At 53.3% G+C, this 27,415-nt stretch overlaps 2 protein-coding genes across 6 annotated transcripts in view; one reads left to right on the top strand and one right to left on the bottom strand.

The window, feature by feature from the left end:
* The first annotated feature begins 393 nt into the window (after window positions 1-393).
* Window positions 394-14,243, top strand: HTR6 (5-hydroxytryptamine receptor 6). The gene is given in 5 exon segments (XM_072975245.1): window positions 394-442; window positions 991-1,388; window positions 1,391-1,887; window positions 11,331-11,489; window positions 11,688-14,243. Coding segments are annotated over 4 exon segments (1,320 nt in total). The 5' UTR covers window positions 394-442; window positions 991-1,174; the 3' UTR covers window positions 12,138-14,243.
* TMCO4 (transmembrane and coiled-coil domains 4) overlaps window positions 14,229-27,415 on the bottom strand; it is a 78,368-nt gene continuing 65,181 nt past the window's right edge. For 4 of the 5 annotated variants that reach the window (XM_072975241.1, XM_072975240.1, XM_072975239.1 and 1 more), the window contains 3 exons: window positions 27,059-27,176; window positions 21,839-21,956; window positions 14,229-15,350 (listed from right to left, as the gene is read on the bottom strand). In XM_072975241.1, the coding sequence (XP_072831342.1) occupies window positions 14,946-15,350; window positions 21,839-21,956; window positions 27,059-27,176 (641 nt within the window). In that variant the 3' untranslated portion in view covers window positions 14,229-14,945. Of the gene's footprint in view, window positions 15,351-16,435; window positions 17,221-21,838; window positions 21,957-27,058; window positions 27,177-27,415 lie in introns of those variants that run through there. The other variant, XM_072975244.1, reaches the window with a different exon arrangement.

Genomic DNA, 27,415 nt, shown 5'->3' with positions numbered 1-27,415 from the left:
GCTGCGGGTGGACGGCCCCGCACTGGGGAGCAGTCCTGGATGAAGGCGGGCCACAGTCCCCTCCTCCGAGTTCCTCCTGCGCCACGTGTGGGTTGGGGAGGGGCATGCGGGGGTGTGGATGCTGCTACAGCTGGGAGGCGATCTGGCGCAGCCTGGGTGCTCCGGTCGTCCCTCCGCAGGCCCGGGGGTACCGGGGACGCTGCCAGCCCCCGAGGCCGGGGCTCGGCTCTCCCCGCCCACCGCAGGGCGGGGCGCAGGCTCCGCGGCGCGGGGACCGCGCGCTCCTGGAAGCAGCCGCCGCTCCTCCGCGCGCGCCGGCCCCTCGCGGTGCCTTCCGGGTCCCTGGGCGCCTGCCCGGCCTGCAGCCTCCTCTTCCTCTCCCGGCCCCGCGGCCGGAGCTGTGCCGCAGTCGCCGGCGGCGGAGCAGCGCTCAGCGCCCCAGGTACGAGCGCGGGCGGGAGCGGGACCGGCGCCCCGCGCCCGGTTGGGAGGCGGCGGAGGCGCGGCCGCCGCTTCTTCTCTCCCCGAGGGCCGGCCCGGCGTCTTCTTTCTCGCTGCGGGGACTGTGTTCACCCAAGCCCCAGGTGCCCCTGCGCGGGCTCTGAGACCTGTCTTCCCCGCCGGGGGCTTTGCTCTGGCCCGCGCCACCCCCCCAACCTCTTACTCCGCGACTCCCAGCACCACGGCTCCCCACCTGGCATCCCTCTACGTCTATCGGCCGCGGGGTGGTGCCCCTGGCCCGACAGCGCCCATTCGCACCCGGCTCCCACCCCCTGGGGTCCCTGTCCCCGACAGCGTCCTTGCCCCATCTTACCTCCCGCCCCTTTAGGGCACTCTGCTCCCACCAGCCAACCGCGCAGTCACCGTCCCGGTCCTTCTGACTTTCTGCCCGCTTCTTCTAGGAGGCTCTTCTCATCAGGTGCCCTCGCCCAAACTTCCTACCCGTTTGCACCAGGTGCCCCTACCTCACACCTTCTCCGTCCTCCTCAGGTTGCTGCCCCTTGACCCGGAGACCCATCCCTATCTTCCCACCTGCCGCCCTGGGGGTCTGTTCTCACCGACGACGCCCATCCACTCTGCTCCTCCAGGTCCCACACGGCGTCTTCCTGCCAACCCTACCTCGTTCCCCGGACCCCTCTGAAACTCACGTCCTCGCCCTCGGCCCTCTGCCCCCATGGTCCCAGAGCAGGGCCCCGCCAACAACAGCACCCCAGACTGGGAGTCGGGGCCACGGTCGCAACAGGAAGGCAGCGGCTGGGTGGCGGCCGCGCTGTGTGTGGTCATCGCACTGACGGCGGCGGCCAACTCGCTACTCATCGCTCTCATCTGCACGCAGCCTGCGCTGCGCAACACGTCCAACTTCTTCCTGGTGTCGCTCTTCACGTCGGACCTATGGTGGGGCTGGTGGTGATGCCGCCGGCCATGCTGAACGCGCTGTACGGGCGCTGGGTGCTGGCGCGCAGCCTCTGTCTGCTCTGGGCCGCCTTCGACGTGATGTGCTGCAGCGCCTCCATCCTCAACCTCTGCCTCATTAGCCTGGACCGCTACTTGCTCATCCTCTCGCCGCTGCGCTACAAACTGCGCATGACGCCCCCGCGCGCCCTGGCGCTCATCCTGAGCGCCTGGAGCCTGGCCGCGCTCGCCTCCTTCCTTCCCTTGCTGCTGGGCTGGCACGAGCTGGGCGGCGCGCGCGCACCGGCCCCGGGCCAGTGCCGCCTGCTGGCCAGCCTGCCGTTTGTCCTCGTGGCGTCCGGCATCACCTTCTTCCTGCCCTCGGGCGCCATCTGCTTCACCTACTGCAGGATCCTGCTGGCCGCCCGCAAGCAAGCCGTGCAGGTGGCCTCCCTCACCACCGGTATGGCCTGCCAGCCCTTGGAAACGCTGCAGGTACCCAGGGTGCTCAGGGAGATCCGGGCTTGTGCGATGGAGGGAAATGAGCCGCCACTGGGTGCCCAATGCGCATCCACCACTTTCTTTTTCTTTTTTTCCCCCCACCACTTTTTAATACACACTTGCTGGCGATCTCCAAGTGGTCATTCCCAGCTCCCACCTTTCTTCTGAACTCCAGACTCAATGCCTGACTGTCCACAGGATGCTCTGGGATGTGGGGCAGGCTTCTTAAAGGTAACATGTGCAACAGGGAATTCAGGGTGTCCCGACTCTCCCCATCTGCTCGTCCCCCATCTTCCCCACTGCTGCAAATGACATCATCTTGGCATCAGCTGCCAGAAACTTAGGGATAATTTTTCTCCCTCATGCTTGTGGGACTCATTGCCAAGGCCCTGTTGGTGCTGCCTTCTAAGCACGTGTCATCTCCAACACCACCCTCCTGATCCAAACCACCATTGCTTCTTACCTGGAGTCTCTGATAGTCTCCTGCTGCTTGCCCACCCCACCCCGTCCTGCTTCCACTCCAGACCCACTCTTATCCATTTTTTTGTGCAGCAGCCAAAAGCACAAATAAAAACAAAAATGTGGTCACATCACTCCCCTGTGTCAGACCTTTTAGCAGCTCGGCATTGCTCTCAAGATGAGGAGGGGACACTTGTCAGAATCTGGCCCTGGGACCCTGTCCTGCCAACCTCTCCCTGCCCTGTCTCTTCCTGCACCAGCCCTGTGGCCCTTCTGATGCTCCCAGAAGTCCCAGGCTGACTCTGTGGCCAGGTCTTTGTACACGCTGTCACCTCTGCCTGGAATGTCCTTTCCCCCGGGGCTGCCATTGCCAGACTTTTCTTCAGCTCCCAGGCCACCCCTTCCCAGAGACCATCCCTGACCACCCTGTCTGCAGGCCTCCTCACCCTGCTTTTCTCTGTCCCGACCCCCAGTATATTTGTTGATTCGATCATTGTCCATCTCACCCCACTCAAGTGTAAGCTCCCTTGAGGGCTGGATGTGTCTGGATTGGCTTTGCCCCTCCACTGCACATAGTAAATGCTTATTGATTCCCTGTGAATGGGGTAGGTGCTCTTAACTCAAGGCCCTGCAGCATCTAGGGTAGAGTGGCTCACATGATGCCTGGGTCCTATTGTCCATCCTGAAGGATGGGGGTCTACACTGATCCTGCCTGAGCCCAAGAGAATGAGGTCACAGGTCCCGAGGAAGGTCCTGACTGGGCTCTCTGAGCTCATCTTGGTGTAGATGACTGCAGGATCGGGGAGGCGGCGTGCCTTTGGAATCACTGGGTAGATGGGGGCAGAGAGGCTAACATCCTGGTCGGCAGTCCCCTGGAGCAGCTTGTCCGTGTCACCCTAGCAGTGAGGTCCACCAACTAGAAGGACAAGGTCTTGGGTAGACAGACTGCAGCCCTGCTCTCTCCCTGATCTGTGCTCATGCAGAACCTTCCTGAGTCTCAGCAGATGGCAGTGACCCTGATTTAGTTCTTCAGCGGGAAGACGACTGCCCGGGCCATCCACACTCTCCCCCTGGGTTCTTGTGAAGGAGCATTTCCCCAGACTGCAGGCGTTTGGAAACTGCCTTGTGAGATCTGCCTTGCTACCTGCTCCGTCCACCCTTGCTACCCTCACACATGCCGCAAGCCTCAGCGTTCGTATGTGCTTAGCACTTGCTTGAAATCATCTCACTTATCTTTTTACCTTCCTAAACTTATTTAGAGAGAAAACTTCTTATCTCTTTTGGGAATGGAAAAATTTGTCTCCTTGCCGTAAAATAGAAGGTGATCATAAACGCAACCTCAGCGAGGCTTTAGAAACCCCAGCAGTGTCCCTGAAGTCCAGCTCGGTTTGGCTGGAGAGACTGAGCTGAGGCCTGCTTTCTCTTTGTCAGATGTTAGAGGGATGTTAAAGATGTAGTAGCATCCATGCAGGGCTTTTTCTCAGTGGAGCCAGAAGAGCAGGGAGAGAACTGTGAAAGACGTCCATTCCTGCTGAGGTTCAGTTCTTTTATGGGATCCATTTACCGCCCAAGCTCATCTCCCATTCTCACCCTCTGGGAAGCTCTGCCCTAGTGACCAAGGACGCAAGAAGCTGGCTGGCTTTGGTGAGGCTGAGGTGGGAGAGGTCTGGATTCTCGGTTCCAACAGTGGCTGTGACACACGGATTTTCTTTCCATGAAGCTAACTGGCTGGTGCCAGGACTGAACCTGAGACAATGCGGGCTCCACACCCAGACAGGCATCCCCCAGGTGCTGGCAGCTGCAGCCCCCAGCCTTTGAGTGCTCACTGCATGCCAGGCTCTGAGCTCAGCTAATCCCCCCAACACTCAGCGAGGCAAGTGCTGTCATCATCCCTCTGATGGGGAAACTGAGGGTCAGAGAGGGGAGGTGACTTGCCCAAGGTTGCACAGCTGAGGAGTGAGGTTCAGGCTCTGATCTGACTGATGTCAAAGCCTGGGTCTGAGCATCGTGCTGCCTATGGGCAGTGACATGCTCTTAAAACGCTGACTTCAGGGACACCACCCCGTGTCAGTCCCTCTACTCCACTGGCTGTGCCTTCTCTGTCTCCTCTGTGGGTCTTCCTGATCTACCACCATCCGTGGTCTCAGTCCTTGGGCCTCCTTGCTTTTTTGCCCCTCCACATTCACTCCCTCAGTGTGCTCATCTCATCCCAGGACTGAAAGTACCACCCACAGGGTGATGATTTCCAGCAGGGGCCACTTACTTACCCTGCCCCAAACAGAACTCTGGGTCTTCCAGGCTCCAGACACCATCCCTCTATTGTCTTCCTTATATCAACTCATTGATATGAGTTGCTCAGGCCAGGAATCCTGGAGGCAGCCTTTCTTTTTCTCACGCTGCGCAGTTGGTCCTCTGACCTCTACTTTCAAGACACGTGCAGGCTCTGATCAGTTCTCATGTCTATTGCTGCCTCCTGGCGCCGGCTGAGCCCCTTCATCTGTTGCTTGGGTTAGTGCAGTGATCTCCCACTGGCTTCCTGATCCCATTCTTACTCCCTTTCCATCTTACACAGCAGCCTGAGCCGTCCCTTTAATATGCAAGTTATGTTGCATCATTCCTCGGCTCCTTCTCCAGTCTCCTCCCCTTCCACCATGCCCCTCACTCTTTCTCTTTCAGCCCCACTGGCCCCCTTGCTGTTCCTTGAGCACACCAAGCACACTCCTCCCCCAGGACCTTTGCACTTGCTGTTCCTTCTTTCGGAGTGCCCTTTCCCCACATCAGCTGGTTGTCCCCCTAACCCAGAAGAAAGTGATAGAGGTTAGAGGGTTAATGATTGTTTATTTCCTCCTACTAGAACATAAGTTCCATGAGGGTGACGGCTTGTCTCTACTGCTATATTCCCAGCACCTAAAACTGCGCCTGCCATGTTGTAAGTGTGCAGTGCACAGTAATGGAAAGAATGAAATGAACACAGTGCTTCACAGAGCCTGGGATTCAAGCCCCGCTCACATTGCTCCCTGTTCTCCCACTTCCTTTACAAGAAGTTCTTGTAGTGGATGGATCCTGCGCTATTTAGTACATTGATTCACTTCCTCAGTACTGTGTTGAGTGCCTCCCGTGTGCAGGAGCTTTTCTAGGCTGTGGGTGCAGCCATGAGCAGATGGAGACAGTCTTGCCCTCTTGGAATCTATGGTCTAGTTTGAGAGAGAGACATTGATCATGAAACCCTATCGTGATGAGGGTTATGGAGCTTATAATATTCAAAACCTATTACTCCCTGTGCATACGTTTGCAAACTGAAGTAAGGAAGTCACAAAACCAAAGGCTGGGAGGAGTCTTCAGGGGTCATTTAGCCAGCACCCTGCCTCAGAGGCAGAAGGACCCGTAGCCTCTCAAGCCAGAAATGTGTCTGTGCGAACACCTCCCACTTTCTGAAAAGCCTTTTCTCTTGATTTGAATGAGAAAGTGCCAGACTCCACCACCGCCTTTGCTTCTAAAACCACTTGGATCCGAAGCAAGCCTTCCACAGGGCTATTTTCCTTACTGCCTGGAGAATTGCTTGTAATTAGGGAACTTGCTTCTGGGATGCTGCCTCTACTCCAGCCTCTTGGGTTGTGACCCCATCCCCCCAGCCACCTCCACCCCGAGCTGGCCTGCCCCGGAGACCAGCAGCGTCCAGCCTGGAGGGCGGAGGAACTCTCCATGCCTGGATCCAGAGGAACTGATGAGAGTGAACAGAACTTGGGGTATGTTAGGCCCCTTTCCTCCTCTTCTCAGCCCCACTGAACCCTTAGCTCCTTCCCGATCCAGCCTCTAGTTTCCCTGAAGAAACCACAGGGCTGGGCACTGATCCCTGAAGTCCTGCCTCCTCTGGGGCTTTGGACATGGAGGCTGAGCCAGCTGGAGCATCTTTTTCTGCCTCTACCCGCCACATCTGCCTATTGATCTGAACAGGGCGTTTAAAAAGCCACTCTTTGGGAGTGGTTTCAGCCAGGTCTTCATGGCCACAGGGGCTGTGAGAAAGGGGCTATACCTTGAGGTGAGGCAGGAGCTGTGGGCGGGGGGTGGAGAGGGGGCAGAGAGGTGATGGTGGTGTTGGAGTGAGATGCTGCCAGGGCATGTGTGTGTGTGTGTGTGTGTGTTTGTGTGTGTGTGTGAAAGGTGGGCGCCTGTATGGGGATGGCGCTCATCCTTGGGGGATACCAGAAGGACCAGTGTGGGAACTCAGCCTGATGGGGAGCAGCAGAAAGAAGCCCAGCTGGGAGTTTCCGTTTTGTCCGTTCCTTTCTCTCTCTGCCAGGATTCCTGTGTCTCTGTGGTTAGAACCCCCTCTCCATCATCTTCCTTTTTACTTTGTCTTTCCCCCTTCCCAGCCCCCCTCCCCCAGTTCCACCTCGCCCCAATCTCTTCCTTCCTTCTGCAGCGCTGTCTTCCTCTTCCTTCTCTCCCATCAACTTCTCCTCCTTGTCCTCCCCCAGCTTTTTTTTACCCTCTATCACCCAGCTATGCATCATTCTGTCCTAACGATCCATCTTCCCTTCCATCGCTGCTTCCTCCTCCTCAGAGAAGGCTGTGATCACAGAAATATCTTGGAGGTGGAGGAGGGGGCTGAGAGGGAGAGGCTGCCAGAGGAGCAGAGCGGAGCATGACAGCCATGGCTGCTGCTTAGAACGAGGCGGCGGGTGCAGCGGGGGCAGGGCGCAGTAGCTTGTGCGTCTGGCTGGGCGTGGGTTCAAATCCTGCCTCCTTCTCGTCTCAGCCAGATGACTCTGGACATGTCACTCACCTCCCTCTACCCAGGGGTAATGGTATTTATCATTTGAGGCTGTTTGAAGAATCAATGAGATGATACATGTAAGCCTGGCACATAGTAGGTGCTCAACTAGCGTTCATTCCTGTCCTTTCCTCTTGGTGGTAAAGCATGTGGTTCACAGGTGCTTACCACATGCCGTGCGCTGTCCCAGTAACTTCCTATCATCTTATTTAATCCTTACGACCATCCAATGGGCAAATGCCGTTGTAATCGCCGTTTTACAGATGAGAGATCTGAGGCACAGAGAGGTGATGCTTAAGGCCACTCAGCTAGTTAGGAACAGAGCCCCGATCTGAACCAGGCAGTCTGGCTGCAGAGTCTACGTTATAACCCTCACTATGATTAGATGATTGTACAAATTTGAAATTACACAAAGGAATATGGAAACACACTGTAAGATGCAAATTCATCAATAAAGTCAAAGACCCCTCTGATGTCTATCAACTCACCTCCCACTCTCAGGGACACTTTTATCAGTGTCTTTCCAGTTCTTTTCTGTGTTTCCATGTTTGTTTACGGACCTAAAGAAACTTAGTGCTTTGCTTTGTGTATTTTTCTAAACAAAGGGAATCATCTTGTTTAGAAAAATCTCTCTTGTTTTGCAACTTGCCGTTATCACTTGATAATGTGCCGTGGAGATCTTTCTGTTTGATCAATTCATTCTTTCAAACGTCTGTATAGTATTCTATAGTGGGAACTTACTGGGGTGTATTTAACCATTCTCCTTTTGATGGACTTTTGGGATGTTTCCTATCAGGAGTTTTTCCTATCGCGACTAGTGCCGTGGTACGCATTCTTGTATGTGCCAAGTGTACAGACATGTACTGGTGTTTATGAACATAGGGGCCTGTAAATGGAATTGCCTTCTGGAAGGGCACTGCCAAATTGTCATCCAGTGGCTGCCCCCTGACAGTGACAAATGCCACTGACGCATATAAGGGACATGCAAACAACAGAATGTGCCATGAGGGGCTGCAAGTGGCTACAGGGCAGAGAGAAGTGGGAAGGTGAGGCTGGCATCAACCAGACCCCAGAGTGTGGACTGGCGGTTGCCACTGGCTTCTGCTCCATGAGGGCCTCTCTGCGACAGTGGCGGGGTTTTACTCGGGCGTGCCATCCTCTACAGTGGAAGCAGTACGGGCAAATGGGAAAAACACAGTTTCTGGAGCCAGAAATGACTTTAATCCCCTGACTCAATACTTACCTGCTGTTTGACTCCTGGCCAGTTCTTCTGCCTCTCTGCACCCCATCTGCAGGATGGGTATTACAATGCCCACCTCCCAAGAATGCTGGACGGCAGAACGAACATCAAGTGCTGATGCACAGTAAGCGCTCAGTATGTGGGGATGATAATTTGGGGTAACTGGTGCCTTGGTTGAGGACTTGTACTGGCACAGCGTGATCTTGGGAAGGTCCCCTACCCTTTCTGAGCCTCAGTTCCTTCCCCTCTTGCCTATATTCTTGGATCAACTCTTTGGAGAGAAGAGGAGAAAGAAAAATGCAGGTTTATTCCCAGGAAGACAAGAGAGGGAATCTCAGATCATCTTTAACTTTTCTGGAGTGCCCTCCCCTGATGATTGACCCCAGTGGATCTCCCCGCGTGCCTCGGTTCCCCAGTGCCCTAGAGCTCTGGCAAGGTCACAGCTGTCTCTTTCCCCTTCCTCAGGTCGCCAGGGGCCAGGGGGTTTTCTGTGTGACTGGGGTTTCCTGAAGACGCTGTCTCCCTCCTCTCCATATGTCTGTCCTCACTGATGGTAGCAATTTGAATTCATGGCAGATCTTAGGAGATTCTTTTAGGGCGGTAGAGCCCTCTCCCTCCGGGTTGACAATGACAGGGCCACAGAAACCATACAGAGTCCACTCTGGAGAGAGAAAATGAGCAGGAGAGAAAAGCAGCCCCCTTTTTCTCCCTCACTGCAGTGTAGTGAGTCACAGCATTTGTCCTGATGTGCATGCTGTTTTGAAAAGCCGGAGCTGCTGGCAGAGGGACAGGGCTCCTGATGGTGCCAAAAACTTCCCCAACCTGATGCACGTACCACTGAACCAACATCAGAGCTGCTACGTATTTACACTCACTCTCTGTTGGACACTGTGCATGCATTTATTATCCACAACTTCACAGCAACTCTGTAAGCTGAGTATTTTCTCCCATTTTACAGGTGTGGAAACAGAGACTCTCAAGATCACAGAGTGAGTAAGTGGTTGAGGCATGATCTGAAGCCAGACCACTTGTCTTAAAAGCCCAGCTCTTGCCTCTGCTCAATGTTGCCCCACCAAGACAGGGGGTAGTAATCAAGGGCCTCTTAAAGGCTGCTCTGTGTGAATGTGTCCTTAATATTTGTCTAACCAGATTTCACCTGGACAAACACATTGAAGGGTGAGAGTTACAGTGTGTCTCATCTCTCTTGTTCTGCCCACCGCCATTCTAGAATTAGACTCTGATTCTACAGATAGTAGCAGCTGGGGTTCAGCACCATGGAGAGGAACCAAGATACCCTGAGGAGGCGGGGAGAGAACGGGGCTGGGAGGGGAGTTCCTGCACTGGAGAGTGGGGAGAGGGGTTTGGCTTTGGTGCTCCCAGGGCTGACAAATCTTGGCTTTGCTTCCTCTGCTCCCTTTCCATCTGCGAAGTTTGCGTGGGAATCTGATTCCCCTCCTGCCTCCTTCTGACTCTTTCATCTTCCCATAGCCAAGCTACCTCTGGTTGCCTCAGGACTAAGCTGGGCTCTCATGCAGTTTAGGAAATGTTGGGGGAATCCCTGGATTTCAAAGGGTCACTGGTGCTTTGGTCTGAGGATTTGTACTGTGTATTCCCAGGCAGCACACATACTGTTTCATAACTCTGTGACTTGTGCACATCTCTGCATACTAGTATTTACTTTAATTGTAAATATAGGTGGGTCTCGCTTTGTGTAAATCTGATAGATGAAAATCCAAATTGATTGCAACACGGGTTTAGAGGAGAGCTTCCCATTCCAGCTTTTGTGGACCCATAGAGGTTTCATGGATGAACGTCGCAGTGGCCTCTGAACCCTCTGGATGTGTGGGAACTTTTTTCTTCTGTGTGTGTATAAAAATTTATAAGCTTTTTCTTTTCTGGGGAGTGGTTTTGTAGATTTTATTAGAGTCTTAGCAGGCTCATGAAGCTGAAAAAGTTAAGAGGACCACTGGGCTAAAAATTTCAGAGAGGTTTTTTAAAGTCTGGGATGCCTGGTCTCCAGTTTTCAAAGTCACATTCCAACCCCCGATGCCATGTCTCCTCCTCCTCTCCCCCAGCTCCTGCTCACGGAGTCCACGTGTGAGAATGGAGATGTCTGCCAGTTCACAGCGAAATCTGAGTTTAAAATGCCAAGGTCACTCGAAGCCCTAGTAATTTCCAACCAATTTAATTGCACACATTTGTTTTGGGCCCACCTTTACAAAAATGCACTTTATTTTGTGAAACATGAGGGTAGTGGTGCAGGGAAAACCATCAGTCTAAAATATGAAGAGAATCCATATGCAAAGAGATTGCCAAGCCCTGGAGAGCAACTGTCCTCTTTTGTCAAGTCCAGTTCAATTGCAGCTAATTCTTGGTAGTGCCAAAATGCAGTGCAGGACAACACTGCCCCCAAACACAAATCCAACAGTTCAGAAGACCCACACTCCCTGCGAAGGACAACACTTGATACTGACCATTACACATGGCTATGAGCCCCAGCACCTAGGAAATCTCGTGGTACTTCCTAGAGCTCCTTGTGAAGTGCTGGGTCAGGGTCAGGGCATAGTGCAGGATCAGGACCAAGGCTCAGTCTACTTCTGGGGTTAGGGCTCAGTCTGAGGCTAAAGTTGTGTTCAGTCTGGTCCACGGCTGAGGCTCAGTTTCAGACCTTGGTTATGCAGGGCTCAATCTACAGTAGGCATCTGGGGCTCAGGACTGTGAGCAGGGCTTAGCTGATTGATGATGTCTGGGCTTGGTCTGGAGCCATGGTCAAGGTTCAGTCTGGAATCAGGGTCAGGCTTCAGTCTCGGACTACAATTGGGACTCACTCTAGGAGGAGGGCTCAGTTTATTACTGGTCACTGGGACTCAGTTTAGAATTAGGATTAGGGCTCAGTCTGTGGCTGGGAATAGGCTCAGACTGGGGTTCTTTCTTAGCTGAATCATGTGGCCTTCCTTTCCGCAGGTGCCCAGGACCCCATGCCCAGGGGTGGAATCAGCTGACGGTAGGCGTCTGGCCACCAAGCACAGCAGGAAGGCCTTGAAGGCTAGCCTGACACTGGGCATCCTACTGGGCATGTTCTTTGTGACCTGGCTGCCCTTCTTTGTGGCCAACATAGCCCAGGTAATGCCACCGCAGGGGGTAGGTGAGTCCACGCCTTGCTGGGGAGGCCCTGAATCCCATCCCAGCCCAGATCCGGGGAGGGAAGAGGGCGGGTTGCCTTTCATGGCATATGTGTTTGTGTGTCCGTCCCATCCATGCTGGGTGGGGTGGTCTGTGTTCCTGCTCTGGGACCAGGCATGATGCACGCCATCCCTCTAGGCCGTGTGCGACTGCATCTCCCCAGGCCTCTTCGATGTCCTCACGTGGCTGGGTTACTGTAACAGCACCATGAACCCCATCATCTACCCACTCTTCATGCGGGACTTCAAGCGGGCACTGGGCAGGTTCATGCCATGTCCCCACTGCCCCCGGGAGCACCAGGCCAGCCTGGCCTCCCCCTCCATGCGTACCTCTCACAGCGGCCCACGGCCCGGCCTGAGCCTGCAGCACGTGCTGCCACTGCCCCTGCCACCTAACTTGGAATCAGACTCGGACTCAGGCTCAGATGGCTCCTCAGGCCTGCAACTCGCAGCCCAGCTCCTACTGCCTGGAGAGGCCACCCAGGACCCCCCACCGCCTGCCAGGGCTCCTACCACAGCCAACTTCTTCAACATCGATCCAGTGGAGCCTGAGCTGCGGCTGCATCCACTTGGGACCCCCACGAACTGACCCAGGCTTGGAGTTGGTCTGTGGGAAGCTGAACTGGAAAGGACCAAGTTCCCGAAGCCTTGGACTAGCTCTTTGGCTAAAGCCAGGGGGCCATAGGTCCTCTGGGAGCCCTCTGAGCTCCAGTTGGGTGCACTGAGCCAGCTCCCCCTGCCCACTCCAGCCTCCTATCTGGAGGAGAAAAGGCTGCTTCAGATACAGTTTTCTCCAGGATGCTCCACTGTTGAGTGTAACTTGTGGATGTGTGTAGAGCAAGGCTGGAGGACTCCTGGGATTGGGCATAAGGACCTCTTGGTCCAGATCAGGATGAAGACAGGCATCTCCTTTGCACATTCTATCAGAGGGATGCCTCTGTCTGCTGAGGTGGCTTAGTGCTGGGCCAAATTTCTTGGTCCTCAAAGTGCAGTCCATGGGCCGTCAGCATTAGCCCCCAGAAGTCCGTTAAAAATGCACGCCTCTGCCCCATCCAAGACCTGCCGATCCCCGGGTGAATCATGTGCACGTTACGATTTGAGATGTGCTGGCTCAGGTGATCTTTAACCTTGAGGATGGTTTGCTAGGCAGTTTGTGGACCAGCCAGCCTCTCAGGATGTATCTGGCTACACAGAAAATATCCGAGCCTGGGAGTCGGGCAGGCATAAATTTGAATCTCTGCTTCACTACTTACCAGCCCTTGGACAAATTACTTAACCTCCCTGAGCCTGCTGTTCCATGTGCAAAACAGGGTAATGATGCCTGCCTCATAGGGTGTCATGAAAATCAGGGTAATGAGTGTAGAATACCCAGCACCTGGCAGGTGGTCAGTGAGTGGTCCCTCCTGTTTTTATAACTTCTGCCCATGCAGCCTGCTAGCCTCTGGCTGAAGGTCGGGAAGGGCTGTTTGCTCCCCACTGTTCTTTTTCCATCTTCCTCCTCCTCATTAGCCCTGGCCCAGATCCCACAACCTGGCTCTGATTCCTCAACTTGCTCTGGATACTGGGTGGTGTTCCCATCCCAGCTCCTGGGGGCAGAGGGGCAGCTGGTGGGTTCTTGCTCAACACCAGGGGTAGATGTTCTTCTACCTTGGGCTTCCTTGGACCTATCAGGGACCTATTGATGGGGACAGAACCAGCCCCTTGCCCACCTCCTTTTGGCCTTCCTGAGGTCAGTGAGGGAGTAGGAGTGGTGGCGATTGGGTCAGCAGAGTTGTAGAGATGTCCCTGGTGCAGGCAGGTGGACCTTGGCACAGGGGCCTGATTTTTTCTGAGGGGGAACTCTTGGTTCCCATAGTTTACCTGCTGTAGATTCCATTTCAGTCTGAGGTTTTTCCACCCCCAAGTTCCATCAACCCAAACTTCACGGGCCTCCTCTGCTGGTCAGGCGCTCTCCTTGGTGCTGATCAGATTCAACTCTAGCAAGGCCACTGGATGTAGAGGGGCCATGGTGCTCTGGAGGGCTCCCCCTCTACCCAAGGCCTGCCCCAGGGGACTCTCAATAAGCATTAGCTGAGGTGGTGACCTGGTGTGGACTGAGTCTTCCTGAGGGGCCACTTGGGCTGGAGAAGCAGCTGGGGAAGTGGGAAGAGACTCCAGGTGCAGGCTCTGCCCTGGATTTGTTTTGGGATCTCAGCAACATCACTTCTTCTCTCAGGGCCTCAGTCTCCCCAAAGTAGGAGTTCTGTGAATATTTGTGGAGTGAACAAAAAACACAAGTATCCCTGAGGACCAGTTCAGCTCCAATATTCTAATTCCCCTGCATCTCTCCCCTCCTGGCTGCCTCCCCCGGAGCTTGTCAATATTTTCTCCGCCTGGGCCTTGGTTTCCCCATCTGAGCAATGTGGGCAGGGGGCAGAGTATCTCTAGCCCTGTCATTCAGGGACAGTGAGGGGGCCAAGGGGAAGGTTCCCATGGATGCACATACACTGGCTAAGAGCTTGGGCTCTCAGGGCCGACTGACTGGAGACCATCTGTGTGGCCTTGGGCAGGTTACCTAACCTCTCTGGGCCTGCAAGTGTAAAGTGAAGATAATAACAGTACCTACCTCATAGGGTTGTTGTTTGAAGGTCAACGGACACACTCCATGGGAGCACTCTGTACATGGTAAATACTCAATAAATGGTGGCTATTATGACTATTTATTATTAAAATCATCATCACCTTTGTTCCTGCGATAGGAAATCCTTCCCCCGTATATTTCACTAGGCCCAGTTCCCCGTCCATACTGCATGCTGCTCCAGCATTTTTTCACCTTGCTCTACAACAATGATATCCAGGGCCACCAGGTGGCATAACTTTGCAGGGCGCCCTTCACATCACGTCTTCTGATGGATGCCCCTGTGGTTGAGCAGAGCCTGCCAGCATGGCTGCACGTGGCAGATCTCATTGGATCTCTCAAGAGTGGAGAGAAAAAGCTGTCTGCTCCCAATCTGTACCTGCTCCGTGGGCTGATGGGCAGCTCTGGAGAGTGGATGGAAGAGCAGGCAGACACCAGGCTTCTGAGGCTGGGGAGCATGGCAGGATAGGAGCCCCGGATTCCAGAGAGCCCCCTGGGCAACCAGACCCCATGGCTCCAACCCAAAGCACAGGAGGCCCACAGCTGGTTAGACCTGGGATGCTATGCTGTGCTTGGTTGACTCTGCAGGGCTCTGGCCTTGCCTCCTCAGAGAGGGAACGGTGTTTCCTTACAACCCTCTCTTCCTTCTGATACCAATGTCTTCAATTTAGGAAAGGCACTGGTAGAAATCCTGCACCTCCAGAGCTCATGTGAGGAACCTGGTGGAGAGGGGCAAGAGAGTGCTGCACATGGAAGTCTGGGAAAGTGACTCTTCTGGGGTCAGTCCAGCCCTGGGCAGGGCTCCCGGGTCTCACTGGTACAGTTGGGGCAGCCCAGTGGGTTGGGACCCATGCCATGGCTGCAGATATGGGAGCTCTTAGCAGGGCTGGCAGCAGCAGGAAGGGAGGCGCCTTCGGACTGATCCAGCCCCGTTGGCACTTGGGGTTGGCTGGGGTCAGGGGATGCGGCTGCTTTGGGGGTGTCTCTGGGTGCGGGACCCTGGGTTTGCCCATCCTGGTTGGTGGTCTTATCTGATGAGGTGGCTGCTGCCTGGTGAGGCTCCTCATGGGGCAGGCTGCCTGGAGCCAGCGAGAGCCCTTTCCCATCCCAGCTGGGCTTGGTGCGGATGCCCACGGCCTTCAGGATAATGTCCATCTGCTTGGCGTAGTCCAAGTGGCCGCTGACCTGCAGAAGGACAGTGAGTGAGGACTCCGGTGGGTAGGCAGAGCCCAGCCCTCCCCAGGGCCCCAGGCTCAGTTCCTGGGCCTCACTCACTCCCTCAGCATCTTCAGTCACCAATGCCGTGACTCCAACCCTCAAAGACTCTCAAGTCCAGGGTGGGTGGGAAGCCTCTGAGTTCAAGGCTGCTCTAAAATTTATTAAATAAAGTTGAAGGAAGCTGCTCTACAGAATCTGGTCCTCCCAGGGCAGGAAGGATTCTCCTGATAGAAAGTTGGAGTGGGAGCTCTCGTTCTCTGCCTTCAGCTGCAGGTTACAGCGGAAGGGCTCTGCTGCTCACCAGCGGTGGGACCTTGGGCAAGCCTCTAGCCCTCTGGCCTTTGCCTGTCTCAGCTGACAAATGGGGACAATAGGCGTAGTTACATCAGAAGGTTGCTATAAGAGTCCCCCCCTAGGAAAAGCCCCCAAATTGAAAATAGAGCTATGGCTGGAAAGACTGCTAGGTACTTCCTACAATTCATTCTTCCCCTTCCCCCTGACACATAAGAATTTCAATTTATAGCTGGGTACACTAAGTGTAGCCTTGCGACAAGTTTTGGCCAATGAGATGAAGCAGTACTATTATGCGATGCTCCCTGGAAGTCTCTTTAAAAGGAAGAGTGCTCCTTACTCCCCTCCCCGATTTCCTTTTTTGTGCTGGCTGGAATTCCAACAGGATGGCCAGAGCTTTGGCAGCCATCATGAGCCATGAGCACTGCAAAGTAGCAAGACAGGGGATTTTGGCTCCTGAAGGCTGTGGAGCTACCAAGCCTACCCTGAACTACCTCTTCTGGCCCTTTTTCCTCTGTGACAGCATCCACTCTTGTGTTTTTAAGCCACTTCATCTGGCCCTCTGTTATATGGACGGAATCTCCATCGAGACAAGAGTCAAGAACTCAGAAGTGCCCACCCAGTCCCTGAGAGAATAGAGACTCCCCAGTTTTGTGTTGGGATATTTCAGTGAAAACTAGGGATGTGACTGGAATATCTGATGGTATCTGTGATAACCGACAGTGCTCAGCACACAGTAGGTCCCGAATGCATTGTAGACAACGAATTTATTGGATATACTCCTTTGACAGGCATTGGCTGCTAACTGTAGATTAGAAGAAACTGAGCCATAGGGGAGGTAAAGGGACCCACCCAAGGTCACAGAGATGTCAAAGCTGGGATTTGAATCCTGGCTTGTTCTCTTCATAGACGATCAAATGTGTTTTGGGGGAGACATTAAAAATCATTCTCATTTTACAGATGATGAAAGGGTAGCCCAGAGAGGGTTGGTGGTTTGCTTAATGACACACAGCACTGAAGAGCAGAGCCGTGTGTGCTGTGCTTGAGATGCTGACAGTGGAGGCTGCTTCGCTCAGATCTCCCTGAAATAGAGCTTCACGCCCTCCCCAGCCAGCTTGGGGGGCCTGCTTGAGGGCCAAAGGCAAGCACAAGACAGAACATTCCTTCAAGGCTGCAGAGGAAGATTTTTGTTTAAAAAGAAAGCAGGAAAACACTGAGGAGGCTTGCGCTGGGAATCTTAGGAAACAACACAAAGGCTCAGCCAGTAACATCTGCATTTCCATTTGAATCACAAATTATTCCAGTGACTTCTCAAGAACACAAAAGACAATTCCCAGTACGCTTTTGTTACTTTCTCCGAACCAGAACCTGCCTACTTCTTGTTCCTTTCTTTACAAACGTGTTTAAACAGTGTTCAGTGAAAATACACACAGGTACACCCATATAAGAGGCTTTTCAGATCCCTGGGTTCAGGGTGAGGGTCAAGGTGAGGCAGTGTCCTTCCAGAGAGGGTGGACGTTAGTGGCTGCATGGTGCTAGAAAGAACCTAAGTTTAGAATCAGAAAAATGGGGGTTTCAGCCTTGGCTCCGTCTCCTACCAGGAACTGGGTGAGTCCTCACAACGCGCTGAACCCCAGCCTCCCCATCTATCAAATGAAGATCATGACACCACATACCTTGAACGTTTGCTACAAGAGTTCAAGGGTCTGGGACTTCGTGGGAAATATTCCCTTCCATAAATGACCCAAAACACTTTTACAGGGACATGAGCCAATTAGAGTTAGTGATATCCATCTCATGGGCTTGGTGGGAAGAACTAATACAAACCACAAGGCACAGCACCTGGCCCATAGTAAGTATTCCATAAATAAGAGTTCCTTTACTTTAGTTTTCTTGGAAGGAGGGAAAGAAGGTAAGGAGTTAGCTAGGCTGATCCATTTGGGAACCCAAGATGGCTGCTGAAGCTCTAGCCATCACATCTGAACCCCGGCCAGCAGAAACCTTGACTCATGGGACAAAGATGGCCTCCTTATAGCTTATTAATGTTGGTGAAGGGCTGGTACAGTTAGCCAGAGGGATGGGAGAGCAGGAGCGAGGTGGGTAGGAAAAGAATCTCTTCTCAGCAGTGGAATGTTCTAATGTGGGTAATATTAGATAAAGATTTCAGTCAAAGACCATCTCCCTGGCTGTCTTGATTGAAATCTGCCACCTGCCCAGATACACACTGGATGTCCTGGTGCTGAGAAGCCTCCTTGACCTCCCCACGCTGGTTAGGGCTCTCCAGGGCTCCCCTATGACAGCACTCTTAACACGCATCGTCTTCATCTGCTCATGTCTGTGTTCCAATGGCCTGTGTCAGCTGAGCAAGTGCAGGCACCACTACTCACTCACCAGTCCTCCCCACGTCCAGCCCTGCACATTGTGGTGCTCAGGGTTACCGGATCCGTCCACATGGTAAGAACGGGCCTCAGCACTTCCTGTTTCCTGCCTTGCAAGATACTTCAACCTGACCAAACCGAGGCTGCTGCCGCCCACCTATGCCAGCCTGACCATTTCCAAGCCTATTACAGCCCTTGGGGTTCCTTTACCTCTTTGGCCTCAGTTTCCTCCTCTGTAAAATGGGGCTAATAAAGATCCATACGCTTCATGGGCTAGTTGTGAAGATTCAGTGAGATAATACATGTCCCAGGCTTACTGGCTTAGAGTTGGAGGTCACTGACCGGAAGCCACAGAGATGCATAAACCCTGATTAAGAGCCCAGGCTCTGACGTAGGTTCCCATCTGGCTCTGCCACTCACATCCAATGTTCCCTCCTGCAGCCTCAGTTTCTACATCTGTACAATGGGGTTATTATGCCCACCGCATGGGACAGCTTTGGGGATGAAGTGACATCGATCTGTACGTACAGAGCAGCATCTGGCATGCTGGCTATTGTTTTTTATTGTTGTTGAGTGTCTATGTTGTGCCAAGTCCTGTGCTAAGTCCTAGAAGCCAGCTGGCACTTCTTCTGGGACACCAAGACTCCAGAGACCCTGGGCTGAGTCTTCTGCCTCTCCAGGAGCCCCTACCCACTGCATCTCAGTCCCCACACAGGAGAGACTGAAAGGCAGGCAGGCAGCCTGGCCTTTGCTTCGTTCACTGGAGATGCTCCTTGCTTGCGAGCAGGCTGCCCCTGGCTCACTCCTGCTCAGGCTTGCCCTAAGATCAGGAGCCCCCGGGGACCATGTCTGTGTCGATGGCTGCCGCAGGGACAATGCACCCTGCGCTCTGTCCACAGCGGACCAGCAGGAAGAGGGCCGGTCCTGCAGGTCTCTGCTCCGAGCACGGGGCAGCCAGTGCTTCCCCAGCAGCAGTCACAGGGACTCTTTTGCCAGCAACCTCTCCTCCAGCAAGAATTTTCAAGGAAAACAGGAGGGGCAGCACAAAGGCAACACTAATTACCTCTAATTACCCAGAAGAGGAAAGCACTGCTTTTTGCAATGTGCTCCTAATGTGATAAAGAGCTATTATTAGGCAAGAGCTGGGGAGCTGCCAAGAAGGCAGTGTGAGGGGGGAGGTGTCTCTGAAGCTGCTGGTCCCAGAGGCAGAACTGAAGGCAGGGGCCAGAGAGGAGGGAACTAGCATTAAATGAGGGCCTACTGTGCACTAAGCACTAAGCTGGAAGGTAGGGGATTTCCCTTGTTTCCAGGCTGAGGCACAGAGAGGTCAAGTCACTGGCCTAACGTCACACAGCCAGTATACCTGCAGCAGAGCCTGAATTCTAAGCCGGGCCTCTCTGGCACCATAGGCTGTGCTCTTCCCATTCAGGGGCTTCCCAGGGCAGAAACAGTGTCTTTCAAGGTCCTTGTAGCAGTTAAAAGAAATTTTCATTTAAAAGGAACTTTTACCTGTCCCTTCTCATATTTGATTCTTGTGGCAGAGGGAGACTCTTGGGGTTGTGAGGCATAAAGTCACTTCTCCCTTTTACCCCATCAGGACCCTCAAACAGGAGAGAGACCCCTGGACACGGGCCAGGAGGCATCACTGAGTCTTGCGGCTTCCTGGGCTTGTGACCCAGCCTGCCTCGCCCGCAGGGAGGTGCACAGCACAGGCCCTGGTCCTGGTTTCCAGGTCTGTGACTCTCTGGCTGGGTGAGTCTATTCTTTCAAGCCTTGGTTTTCCAGTCTGTGACTTGGGGATGCATAATATGGGACTGCTGTGAGGGTCACATCACATGAAGCAGTCTCTAGATCGAAAGAGATGGCCCTAGGGGTTGAAGTTCATACCTGTCCTGGGAAGACTGCCTCTTGAACTTGAGGGGTCAGTTTCAGGGATGGATGAATCTAGAAACTCCTTATTCTTGGACCAACACTAGCTCCCCAAACTGCCAGTTGGGAAGGCCTGGGGCTGCTTTACCTGTGTTCCTTTGGTGGGTTTGGACTTGTGAGCTAGGGTCCTGGGAGTTTAGGGGAGTGAGGATGTAAGGGAGGATGAGTTGGCCCCAGCCTCACAGGGGCAGGCCGGGTGAGGGGCCCCGGGGACCTCGGGGCAGGGACATGAGCCATGGACTTCAGGGGCAGCAGTGCCTGCTAACGTTCTGGTTTTAAGTTTTTGTGCTAGACTCTCCCTACGCTCTCTTCAACCCTCAGCCAAGTTTCACTAAACATGAAACCCGGGGTTGGCTGTGCTGGTGCGGGTGGGTCAGGGTGCCCGGCTTCCCCCACAATGAGGTGCAGTGTGTGTGCTGGGTGGGGCATGTGGTGGTGGGCCAGGCTGCTGTTGAAACTGAAGGGTGAAGCCAGGGTCCTCCAGAGCGCCCTCCCCAGGGGAGTTTTCAGAAGCCCAGAGAGGGGCGGACTTTGCTTTTCGTGGGATAGTGCGGCTGGCTGGCTCAAACTGCTGTCACGTGGGATCTGGGGAAACTGGGTTACACTCAGGAAGTGCTTGGCACTTGATAGACGGCAGCCAGCAATGTAATAATTGGAAACCGAAGTTTTTGTTCTCGCGGGACTTCGCACCACGAGGCTTTTCACCAGCTGGGTTTGCTTGTGGAGGTAACCACAGCCCACTCCTCTCCCTTCCTGGTAGCGGGCACCACTCCCAGTATTCCTCATATCTACCCAACCGGGGGCGGTTCCCTTCATCTTCAGACCTGGGGTTGAGTCCTGCTCGGCCAGGTTCCTGCTGTGCAACCCTGGGCAGGTCCCTTAGCCTCTCAAGGCCTCAGTGTCCTCATCTGTACAGCGGGGGGACAGGTGTTGCAAAACGCTTAGGACATCGAGTGAGTGTCCAGACACGAAGTTACTTTATGTCTATGGCAGGCTTGTGGTGGGTGGACGAGGGTCCTTCAAGCCTGAAAGATGGCTCTAGAGACTCAAGTTAGGTTCGCGTGGCTGCCCGGGCGGCTTCCTCCTACTCCATTCCCAGCAAGAATTCTTTTCACCATGTGCACCTGTAGTCCAGCCTCGTCTGAAATGTGTAAGAGTCCCTGGGGAGCCTGATCAAAATGCAGACTTGCAGGCTCCACTCTGAGAGACTGACTGAGCAAGTCTGGCCAGTGGGGCCCTGGGATCTGCATTTTAAATAAACTCTCCAGGTGATTCCAAGCTGGAGGAGCCTGGAACACACTTTCCCTGCCGGCTGTTCCATGGTTTCCCAGCCTGGCAATCAGGTTCTTTTGCTCTGGTCCAGCAGCATGAATGCCTCCACCTGTGTCTTCTGGTTGTTCCAGTTACTTCCAGGAAAAACAGGCTCCTGACTAGTAACCTGGGATGGGAGGGTTGGGGTGGGGGGCAGTGAGAGGAAGAGCTGGAGGCGGCGGGGAGTGGAGGGAGGGCACTAATGAAGGGGCAAAAGCATGGGCTCTGGAAGTTCACATCCAAGCTATTAGTTGCTAGTTGTGTGATAGGAAATTTTCTAAGCCTCAGTTTCCTCCTCTGAGAAATGGGGATAATAGTGCCTGTCCCAGAGGCTGTGTGAGGGTTAGAGATGATGTGTGTAAGGGGCCTGGCGACAACGCCCTGGAACTCGTGTCCGTGAACAGGAGTTGCCTCTTTCCAAGTGAATTCTAACCATCTCCCTTCTCTGGGGTGGACTGAGCCAGGGCCAGTGTCGCTGGAACCCAGGTGGCTGGGCTGGAGTTAACGAAGTGCCCCCCGGCCCCAGGAGGGACAGGCAACACTCACCACGGAGGTCAGGTCCACGTTCTCCACCCTCCTGTCCTGCAGCAGCACGGGCTGCAGGCCGGCGACGCGGAGCTGCACAGAGGACGTGCGGTACACGAAGCTCAGCAGCCAGTCCCCTCTGCGGGCGGAGAAGGGGGCGGATGTCAGCCTCGGGGAGCCGGAGCACAAGGATGGGCCCCGCCTGGCCCGGGAAGCCTGGTGGGACTGCAGCTTCTGTGGGAAACCAGGGCCCCGACTGCACCCTGCTGAGAAGATGGGGGCTGCAGCCGCTGACACTTTGAGAGCCCTTCCTGGGGTGTGGCAGCTCCAGGGAGGCTGTTTTGTTCCCTGCTGGGTCCCCAGAGCAGAGGACAGTGCTGGCAAGCAAATGATGAGTATATGTTGAGTGAATGAATGAGGAAATTGGATGAGGTCAGCCCATCACTGGGAGAGCTGCTCTTGGTTGGGGAGGGGCTTCTAGTTTCTGGGGGTGGAGGCTGGTCCAGGGGTCCCTGGGAATTGAAGGAAAGGCAGCAGGGCTTCTGCTCTGGGGGGAGGGCCATGGAGAGCTGGAGCTGCCAGGCCCTTCCAGGTGGAACTCTGGGTCTGGGGCCCCCATCTGTGAGCTGGGGGGACCAGCTGTGCCACCCACCTGGCAGTCCTCCCTGCTCTTGGCCACCCCTCCAGGGAGTGCCCCTAGGCCCCTCCTCCCGATAGTATGAATCCCTTGCCCCTCGTGCCGGCTGTGTGCTCCTTTGGTGACGTCTGTCACATGTCCTCTGTGTGCCCCTTCCTGGGTCTTCTCCTTTTCTAGGCTGAGAGCTTGTTGAGGGCAGGACTGGGTCTTTATCCTGTATGCTGTATCCTGAGCGGAATCAGGAACTGCCGGGGGGTGGTGCCCAGCAAGCCGGGCCTCAATGGCCCTCCAGGCCATGCCGGCACATGAATCCCACAGCTGAACGCTGGCCCGCTGAAGGGTGTGCCTTGGCTCCTCACAGGCCCAGAGTCCTCCCTGCTCCTTCTACCGTCATCCCCACCCCAATGGTCCTGGAGCAGAGATGGCGCAAGGAGTCCCCCGGGGGCTCAGAATGAAACCCTCTCACTGAGTTCACATCCCAGCTCTGCTGAGTGGCCATGGCGAGGCCCTTGACCCTCTCTGAGCTGCCGTCTCTGCACAGTGCGATGGAGAGCAGTCCCGCTCGCTCCGGCTGCTTCCAGGGGGTTCGTTGAGAGCCCAGTAAGTGAACAGACTTGCAGGGAGTTTGCTGATGTCCATTATACGTTTATAAACGTACACAGTCTGGTGGCATTGGCCTGAAGCTTCCCCCGCCCCCTCACTCCACTCCCCATATTTAAGTAGGTCCACAGCAGCCAAAATGCCTTTGGGGGCCAAGAATATGAATTCCTGGCGGGTGCTAAATTTCATCAAGCAACTGCAGTTAATGTTTTGGTCTGGACAAGGCTTCCCTCATCTCTTCTTCCTCTCTCCCTTTCCTCCCCCTCTCCCCTTTTTTCTTCCAGAGAGATGGCCCAGGATCTCACAAAATAATGGAAAACCTTATTGGCCTCAGATTCTCAACAGAATAAATGGGTTTAATAAGATTTTGTTCTTTTTATATGGTACTCATGCAATTTTAATTCTTTCCCTTCGCTGTGTATGAAAGCACCAAAAAAATCATGTGCTCTGAATATGCCCAGTGAAATAATTAGAACGGCTACTGCTTATTGGGCACCTTAAAGTGCCAGCCCTCATCCTACCTCATCTCATTTTATTTTCCCAGAAACTCTGTGAAGGGGGGACTGTTATTCCATTGTATTTTATTTTTAAATTTATTTAAAAAATTTTTTGGGAGGGGCAGGTAATTCAGTTTATTTATTTATTTATCATTATTATTTTTAATGGAGGTACTGGGGATTGAACTCAGGACCTCATGCATGCTAAGCATGCACTCCACCACTGAGCTATAACCGCCCCCCCTATTCCCATTTTATAGGTAGGAATACTGAGATTCAGATTTGTTAGTCCAAAGCCACCCAAGAGGTCAATGGTGGAGTCAAGATTTTAACCGAGGACTAACATCAAAGTTGTGTCCATTCTTTTTCTTTGCTTGTTTTTTAAACTGCCCTTACCTTAAAACAATCAAATTAGCTCTTTTATGCCTTACTTCCAATCCCTGTCTATTCCATAAGGATGGCCACTGTTGTTAGCTTCTCGTGGTCCTTCTTGACTCCCTGTGCAATTCTCGACCTATAGATACATATACGCACACACAGAAACTTCTTCCCTCAAATGGGATCACAGTATGTATTGTTGCACTTGCTTTTTTCCGCCTTAACTATTCTTCTCTTTACAGTCATTTAGGTTGTTTTAAATTTTTAATTATAAATGAAGCTGCAATGATCCCCTTTGTACAGCCATCTCTATGCATGGGTGTATGTAGTACAGCAGGGTCACAGAAGTCAGAATTTGTGGAGTCAGGAGATTGGCATGTTAAAATTTTTAATAGCTATTGCCAATTATCCTCCAAGAAGCATTCACTAAATTAAGCTGTCACCAACAGTGTATGATAGTGCTCACTGCTCCACATCTTTACCGACACTGAATGTTATTCATGTTTCAGATGTTTGATAATCTCATGGATGTTAAAGAGTATTTTACTGATTTTAATTTGCATTTATTTCATTAATAATGAGGTTGGGTATCTCTTCAAAAGTTTGTTGGTTGTATTTATTTGGTGAGTTTCTGTGTAAATACCCTTTGGCCATTTTCTTATTAAACCTTGTTCTTACTGATTTGTAGGAGCTCTTTATATATTATGGCTCTTTGTCTTTAGTTTCTTTGTTGTTTCTACCAAATCCTGATTCTAGGAACTCAGCTTAGAATATGAACAATAAAGTCAAATGATGGGGTGAATTTCCATGTCTTGGTTAATGCCCTCAATCCATGACTAAAGAACATCTTTATCTTTATCTCTGAGTTACACAGCTGTTGCTATGGGCTAAATCATCCAAATGATAAAGACTTTCCAAATCTGTTCTATTCAGTTTTGGGTTCTACTTGGGATGAATGGGCTTAGATAAAAATTAAAGCTAACTGGCCTTTTGCCTTAACTTTTCTGAGCCTCAGTTTCCTCATTTGTAAAATGGGATTAATAATACCAACATCTTAAGGTACAGGGAGGGATTAATGGAGATAATGACAACAAAGACAGGACGTGGCAGGTGTTAAGAGTCTAATACTTGTTATATCCACCCCCATCACTGCATTATTGCATTTTTAATGTTTTTTAACAAATAATTGTCTGTTTCCATATATCTTTTCTACTAGACTTGAGCTTTTTTTGTCTTGTCCATCTTTCCCATGCCCAGGAAGCAGGCTTAAGCCTGGCATGCTGGATGACTCTGAGTTGCCCTCAACCTCAGCCTCTCCCTCCTCTCACCCTGACATACATTCCTTAGAATTAGGAACCCAGCACATTTCTCTTTCTCTATGCTTTGCCTTTCAAATGATCTCATCTGTCCTTCCGGCTTCAGCTGAGGCTGGCGACCCCACTGGTCCTCACTCCAATTCTAATTTCAGTTCCAGTGCTGCATCCCCACCCCTGCATCCCACCTGCTGGATAGTTCACGTTCTCAGCACAGTGAGTCAGCTGCTTCGCCAGTGAGTCTTACTTCATTTTTTAAAATTGTATTAAAAAATTGTGTTAATGGAACCCTACAAGTGTCACCCAACCTTACTGTTTCTTAGACTTCATACTTGTCCTTCAGGTCTGGTCTTAGAATGTCACCTTCTTGTCAGTAATCTGCACCTTTGCATCTAAGACTACAAATCACGGGTCCCTTATCCCAAATCCTCAGGGACCTATTGTGCTTCAGAATTCAGAATAATGATTTGGATTTTAGGAAGGCAATCTGGCTTGTAGCCCGTGTAGCCCGTAACACCCCTGCGAGGTTTGGGGTGGTGCCGAGTCGCTCAACCCACAAGCCCAGGGACAGTAGCGAAGCCTAGAAGTCTGTCTCATTCGCGCCGAGCAACTTGTCACAAAACGAGTTTGTGGGAAAAGCCTTTGCTTTCAAAGCTTCTGGATTTTGGTGGTGCAGACAAGCCTCCACATGCCTATCTGGAGCTGCCTGTTTTCTTATTTTTGCTGCTGGGGGTGAGGTTCCGCAGGGTTGGGTGGGGTTTATTCCTGCTGTCGCCACAGCACACGCCCGGCACTAGGTTGGTGCCCACGGACAGCTGTTGAGTGACTATTCCAACTGACCAGTGATGATGGTGATAAACAGTAACACCATCTGTCGCTCACAGAGCACGTACTTACCACATGCGACTCTGTAAACTGCTTCACTATCATCACAACCCTGGCGGGGGGGAGTTGCTACAATGATCCCTCCTTCACTGATGGAGAAAGTGAGGTCAATATTAAGAGCCAGGCCTCTGCGATTCCAAATCTGTGTGCTCTGTTCACTCTGTCGTGTTGACACTATCCCCTTCCTCCTTTGCTTCATCTGGAGGCTGAAAGGCCCGTGCATCCTCTCCGGCCGGTCTCCTGAGGGCTCCGTCCTGGGCTTCACCTTCTCTGTTCCCCGCAGGTCTCAGGCACAGCCTTGGCCGGAGGCCCTCAAGGCCCCCTCCTCGCCCCCCAGGCCAGGGATGACTCCTTTCCAGCCCCATGGCCGCCAGGCCTCGCGGTCCCCACTGCTTGCCAGAGGCTTTGTCACGTGGGGTGGGTGCTGGCTCCCCGTGGCTGTCAGGCCCCTGTTCTGTCACCTGGCCCGCCCCACAGCCGCTCCGAAAGCTCAGCCTGGACCCTCCCCGCTCCCTTCCTGTGCTGCCAAATAACACACACAGGGGCTCCTTACTTGATATTCAGAGACCTCCCATTTGGGGCCCAATCTTTGCTTTTCATTCTCATCCCACTCACCCACGTCCCTGTTTCCCCAGACCACGGTGACCAGCCTGGCCTCTCCTGCCGTCCTGTAAGCTGGTCCGGGCCTGACACAGGAACTCCTTCTCAGGATCGTCCCTGGTTGTCAGTCATCCTCTAGGGAAGGATGCTGCCCTGGTCAGCACACCTGGCCTGGGCCTCGCTCCTAACAGGGCCAGGGTCCCACTGGTCCCTGGGATCCTCCGGGATGAGGGCCAGACCTCGAATATCTGTGTCCCCAGCACAGGGCCTGGGTGCACGAGGTGCTCAGTAAGGGTTGTCACTTCCCCCCGCCCCCGAGGTTTGGACAGACCTGCAGTAGCCATTGATGATCCTTCCAGACACCACCTTCCGGAAAGGCTCCCAGTGCTTGGCTTCTCCTTCCACGGGTGCCCCCAGCAGGACGACGTCCTCGATGATCCCTTGGCAATCTGGAGAGAGACCCCAGAAAAGACCGTCAGCCTCCCAGGCCACAGCGGGAACTGTGAGGGACTCTGCAATAGTGGCAGAGGAAAAGGAGGTCATAGACCTGTGCACACACGTGCCTGTACAAACACACTTCAGGTACACACACCAACACGCACACATACGCTCATGCACAAGGGCAAACATTCTGGCACACAAATGTGCACATGCAATCACACACACAGTAATGGCGGCATCCATTTAC

The sequence above is a fragment of the Vicugna pacos genome, chromosome 13 (genome assembly GCF_048564905.1).
Source record: "Vicugna pacos chromosome 13, VicPac4, whole genome shotgun sequence".
NCBI classification, from domain to species: Eukaryota; Metazoa; Chordata; class Mammalia; order Artiodactyla; family Camelidae; genus Vicugna; species Vicugna pacos.
The sequence above is the reverse complement of the archived record's forward strand: the minus strand, read 5'-3'. Positions and strand labels throughout refer to the sequence as shown.